The 5,684-nt window shown below is 51.4% G+C and overlaps 1 protein-coding gene across 1 annotated transcript; it reads left to right on the plus strand.

Annotated features, from left to right (window-relative positions):
* The first annotated feature begins 4,106 nt into the window (after window positions 1–4,106).
* On the plus strand, window positions 4,107–5,497 carry LLCFC1 (LLLL and CFNLAS motif containing 1). The gene is made up of 2 exons (XM_004781417.3): window positions 4,107–4,335; window positions 4,918–5,497. The coding sequence occupies exons 1-2, from the start codon at window positions 4,182–4,184 to the stop codon at window positions 5,094–5,096; spliced, it is 333 nt and encodes a 110-aa protein (XP_004781474.1). The 5' UTR covers window positions 4,107–4,181; the 3' UTR covers window positions 5,097–5,497.
* The last annotated feature ends 187 nt before the right edge of the window (window positions 5,498–5,684 follow it).

The following is a 5,684-nucleotide window of genomic DNA, read 5'->3' on the forward strand; positions in this document are numbered from 1 at the left end:
AGGCACTGGCAGGTTAGGGAATGTGGTAAAAGGAGCCAGTCTGGGACTCCTTAACGGAGGAAGAGGCGGAGTCTGTTTGGGGTTGGGAGTATCTCCAGTGTGACTTGTGTATGCAGCATGCTGCTTGTGGGTGGGGTGTGTGTGTGTGCGTGTGTATGTGTGTGTACGCATGCGCACGCCTGCACACACTGAGGGTACTCGGGGGGCCTTGTCAGGAGACAGCAGCTTCACCTGGAGGAGGAGGAGCTCTTTCTCCAGAGCCCCTGGGGCACAGAACCCAAGAGCTGGGAGGGGAGAAGCGAGGAAATTCCATTCCTGGCGGTGGGCTGAGGCTGAAGCCGAGGCAGGGGATGTGAGGAAAGGTGAGGCAGTAGAAAATAGAGGGGAAGCAGGATGGAGCCCAGAAGGCGGGCCCCCCAAGCTAGGTGAGCACTTAGTGGGATACAGGACAGGAGGAAAGTGAAGCCTTCCAGCTCAGCCATCAGGCAGGTCCTCGTTTGAATTCAGATCAATTAGGCCAGCTTTCTGGGCCTCAGTCTTCCAATCTGTAGAATTGGGCCAATGATTGTGCTGTCTCATGGAGTCCCTTAAAGCATGATCGGAAGAGCCCGGGGACGGTTGGTTCTCCTTCCCCACACAGGCTCCAAGCCCTAAGGTGCTGCTTCTCTGTGTTGGGGTTGTCTCTGTCCTCAACCCTACAGCCCGCCTCCCAGGGACTTCCTGGCTACCCTCCTCTGCCTTCCCTCACAGCTTCTACCTAGTCAGGGTAGAGCCCAGAGGTAGAACCATAAGAGCTGAGCCACGGTGGTGGATGGAGAAATCTTGGGACTCTCCCCAGGAATGAGTAGGCAAAAGGATTGAAGGCAGATATCCTTTTTGTGTTGCTTTCTGATAGGATGGGTTCTATTTCTCTCCTGATTGTAAATGCATGTTATCAAATTGGAGTTATTCGGGAGGCCAAGGATGTACATGGGGATAGGTTGGGGGCTCTCTTTATATTCTAATGAGGAGACAGAGCTGGGGGTGGTGGTGATGGCCCATGGCTAGTAGCAAAACTAGAACTGGCTTTAAAGTTGGAAATTTAGCTCCAAATCACCTGCCACAACTTATTGTTTCTTGGAAGACTTCTGCCTGTACAGATGTGGGAGATTTAGGCAGCCATGGGCTGGGAACCTCCCCCTTGGGGGTCTTTAGGAGCAGGGGACCCTGCTTCTTTTAGTGTAAGATTGACGGATGGACAAAACGACCTTAAGAGGAGAGTTGAAAGGAAGACAAATAAGGAAAGGAAGAGATGCCGGGAGACAAAGAGGAAGCACACTTCCACCCAGGGAGTGGGGAGGGGCCAGTCAGGACCGGGAGGCGGTGACCTTGTAGGGCAGTTTTCTGTTTTGCTGGGGGCTGGAGCGGTGCGAGATGGTAATGGCTCCTGAAGCCTTGGGACTTCCAGTCTAAGGAGATGGACGGTGAGATAAGGTTGAGGTGGGGGTTGTAGATGCGCTGATAAGCAGGGGGCTGGCAGAGAGAGGAGCGGCGGCCTGCCTAGGCAACACTCAGCCCATAAAGCTAATCCTGGAGGCCATGGGGGTGGGGAGGGGCTTGCCCGGTCAGAGCCGCACAGAGCAGGTGCAGGGGGGCTTGCCACCAAGTGCTCTGTCCTTGGGTCTGGGGTGGGGGGAAGAGGGGGGCCTGGGGAATGGGTCCCTACCTCTGGGTCTCCACCCTCTCACTTGCCCAGGCCCACTGCATGGGGCCACTTCTATGTGAATCGTTTTTGATAAAGACACTACAATACTGTAAACATGTTTTTTCTTCCATATGACTTTCTTAACAACTTTCTCTAGTGTACTTTACTATAAAAATGCAATATACAATACATATAGCATACAAAATATGTGTTAGTTGACAGTTCGTGTTTTTGGTAAGGCTTGCAGTCAGTATTAGGCTATTAGTAGTTAAGTTTGGGGAAATCCAAAATTGCACTGGGATTTTTGACTGTGTGGAGGTCAAGTCTACTACTGCCTAATCTTCGGGGAGTTCCCTGCTTGCCTCTCGCATCCCCCACCACAGCCCTACTTCTCCCTCCTCCTTCCTCATGCTCCCTCAGCCTTCTGTGGACACAAACACCTAGGGCCCCTTTCCCTCAGGTCCCAGCTTCCCTGCAGTCTCGGGAGACTCAATGATGGCCCAAGAGCCCCTCATTACACTGTTAGGTCCCAGAGCCCCTTGTCCCCAAAGCAGTCAGACCTCATGGTTCTGATATGATAAGGAGGAGGAAAAGGAATCATACCTGGACTCTATTTTCTAGGAAATACTCTTCCACTCCCCATCCGCACAGCCATGTAGGGAAAGGATTTAAATACTACACTTTAAAACATTAACAGTGATTTTCACTGGATGGTGAAATTATTAGCCCTTTCTGCTTTTCCTACTTTTTAAATACTTCTGTAATAAAAACAATTAAATTCCTGCAGGACTGGCGGGTGGTGAGGAAATTCGAGGAGTGGTGGTCAGTACAACCCAGTTCTTTCCACACCAGCCTGCACCACCCCCAGCTGCCGCCCCCCCCCCATCCATCAAATCGCACAGAGCCTGAATTGGCTTCTCTTTTTGCTGGGAACCAAGAGGCTCCTCCCTGCAAAGTAACCAGATTAGTGATTTTTTTTTTCCACCCAAGCATTGTTTCCTGGACCTGAAGGTCAATGAGTGCAAGGTAAAGGTGAGCAGGGTCACTTGCTTCCTTGAATCTTTCTTCCCCCACCATCAAGTGACCTCCTGTACCACTCCCCAGTCACCAAGTCGCCTGGCCTGGATCAGCAGGAAGGTGGGGTCCATCTGTGGGAAGGAGTCTCCACTCACACTCCTGTGTCTGTAATTCTCTTCTCCAAAAAGGGCACATGTTTCTGCACATGGCCCAGCCTATGCCTTTGGTGGTTCACTCAGGTATGGGATGCATGGGCCTCAGGAGTGGCGTGAGCTAATTGTGATAGCTCAGGTGTGCCCACAATCTCCTCCCACCTGCCCCAGGGCCCCTCATGTAGCTCATGGCCTTCCCTGATTTGTGGTTGTCCAAGCAGGTCTTCATTCTGACTCCCAAGCTCACCCCACCCCAGCCCACCCCATCCCAACCATCTCTGCTCCAGGAAGTGTTTAGCCACAGCCCATTACTGCCAACATGTCTGTATTCACCAGGTTCATGGGCATGGTGGGCCTGGGGCACTGAGGCAGGTTCCTTGAGATCTGTTCTTTGGGATCCTCACCTCTCTGCCACACTGGTTCTTCTCTAAAGACTCTACTTCTATCGAGCAAGGAGTTTTGAGAATGAGCCTCTAACAACTTTTTCTTTGTGTCTGAGAATTATATAAGAGGCTATATAAAACTAGAGAAGGGGGGTTTAAGTCTACCAGTACAAGAGGGCAAAGACTCAGGGAGAAGAAAATCTAGGGGAAGGTTAGGAGTGAAGGAATGGTTTCTGCTTGGGTACAGGACACCCTGTTCTGTGTCTCATATACACACATACCCCTCATGTACGCTTTCCTCCCCCTCCATCTGTGCCTCTCCACCTCCCTCATGTTTGATGGGCTTGAGTTTCATGTATGGCCCAGGACTTCAGGATTCAGTATTATCACATCTTCTCTGGGCCTCAGCCTCTATAAGCCACTTTCCTTGGAGAAAGGCCACATGGAAGAGAGGAAGAGGTGTTGTCTAGAATGAAAAAAGGTGGTCAAGGGTCCTGCTCTGCCCCTATTGTCTGGGTGATGCTAAGGGCAAGAGTCATGGCTTTTGTGAACCTCAGTTTCCTCATCTGTATAATGGGTATGATGATCCTATGACTTTGAGTCCCACTTGTTATGAGGATCTCCTCATAAAATGGATGTGAAAGTTCACAAACTCTTCATCATTTGGTTGCTCTCGACAGGATGACCCACTATGATCATCCTAGAAGCCTGTGCCATCTGCTGCTAGCTACTCACTACTCTCTTGCTTGGCAATGGAACTCTCTAATGACCTGAATGAGGGGCAGGCCATGGCTGTGATGTCACAAAGCTCATGAAGTCAAAGGTCCTATGGAAGGGAAGGGAAGAAAACGGTGCTGGGAAGTGGTAAGGGCTAGGACAGGGACAAGGGAGGGAGGTGGGGGAGCTGGCTGGGAACTGGGGAGTAGGGAGGGCCAAAAGCAGCTGATGGGCAGGCCCATGAATTCCCTGGGCTCCCAGCTCTGCAGGGCAGCATTCCTGGCCACCATCCTGCTGCTGCTGCGGGTCAAGGGGGTAAAGCCTCAGAAAGGCAACTTGGACCCCAACGAGAAGAGTCAGAATGAGGAGATACCCTCTACAGGTAGGTAGAGGAGAAAGGATGGCGTCTGGAGCTAAGGATTAGATCTCTTTGGAGTCAGTCCCCCACTACTTATCAGGCTGGAATGAAACCCGAGATAGGTTCAGGTTGTGGGAGAGTAGACTCCAGTCCCCTGTTATTGTAGTGTAGAAGGGTTGGGTAAAAGGTTTAGAGCAGGGTTCTTGACAAGGGCCATATACAGGGGTGCACCACAGGCTAGCCAAAAGTGCATGTGTCTTGAGTGTGTGTGTGGGCATAGATGCATTTGTCTGAGAAGAGTCTCTGGTCTCTGTCCTTCTCCAAGGCGGTCCCTCCATCTCTGAATGGTGTAATGCAATTTGGAGGAGACAGTTTGAGGTGGACATGGGATGTGTGTACTGTGGTTGAACACAGATGGGAAGAGACCTCTCGATGGAGCATCACCTCCTTGGTCAAGGATAGGGTCTGCACAACTGGGCTAAAGCCCCAGGCCCTAACCTCTTCCTAGATTCTCTTAACTTTGTCCCATTTCTGGCACAGATTGGGGTCAGGGTGGGGCAGGTTAGGATCAGCCCCTTCAGTGCCTTCCCCTCTCCGCTGTTCCAGACCAGGATCAAGAGTACTTTGAAGAGCACTTTGTGGCCTCCTCAGAGGGTGAGATGTGGCAGAATGTGGATATGACCGAGCAGGAAGATGACAGGACATCAGACACAACAGCTCTTCGTGACCACCTATTGGACCTAGCCTTCTGCTTCAATCTGGCCAGCATCATGGTTTTTTTATGAGGGACGTCGAGGCTGAGGTGGTGGCCTGGTTCCTGGATGAGGACCTGGATATCTACCTCCGCTTCATGATAGCTTACTGACCCTCTCCCCCCACTGGGCTCCAGGTCACTGCTCCCAAAGGAGGCATATGCGTGGCTTCCTGACTCTGGCCCATGACTCTTCACTTCAGGATGCAGCACCTGAGAGAGCCTGGCACTGGCCTTCCAACTACCCATTGCCACAGCCTGACTGCCTCCCCACTCTCTGAGCTCCATCTCCCAGAGCCTGAGACACCAGACCCATGCCCTTCTCTCTCTTGCACCTCTCCTGACTCTGCTTGGGACAGCACATTAGGGGAAGGGAGTAGCAACAATAAAAGTAATAATAAAATCCTGAAAACTCTGGGGGGCAGTTTTCTGAGACTTAGCTGAAGCCCCTTTGTCTCTTACTGGTTCGTTTGATTGCTGGACCCGTGGCCCACTAGTTTAGCAATCATTGGTTCTCTCCTTTTCTTGTGTCTGTGGAACTCTCTTGGCCTTTTCTCCTCTTATTTTTTCTGACTTCTAGGCATAGAACGTATCAAGAAAGAGTCATTAAGAGACAGGCAGA

Source organism: Mustela putorius, unplaced genomic scaffold (assembly GCF_011764305.1).
Source record: "Mustela putorius furo isolate JIRA1106 unplaced genomic scaffold, ASM1176430v1.1 tig00003845_pilon_pilon_pilon, whole genome shotgun sequence".
In the NCBI taxonomy this organism is placed as follows: domain Eukaryota; kingdom Metazoa; phylum Chordata; class Mammalia; order Carnivora; family Mustelidae; genus Mustela; species Mustela putorius.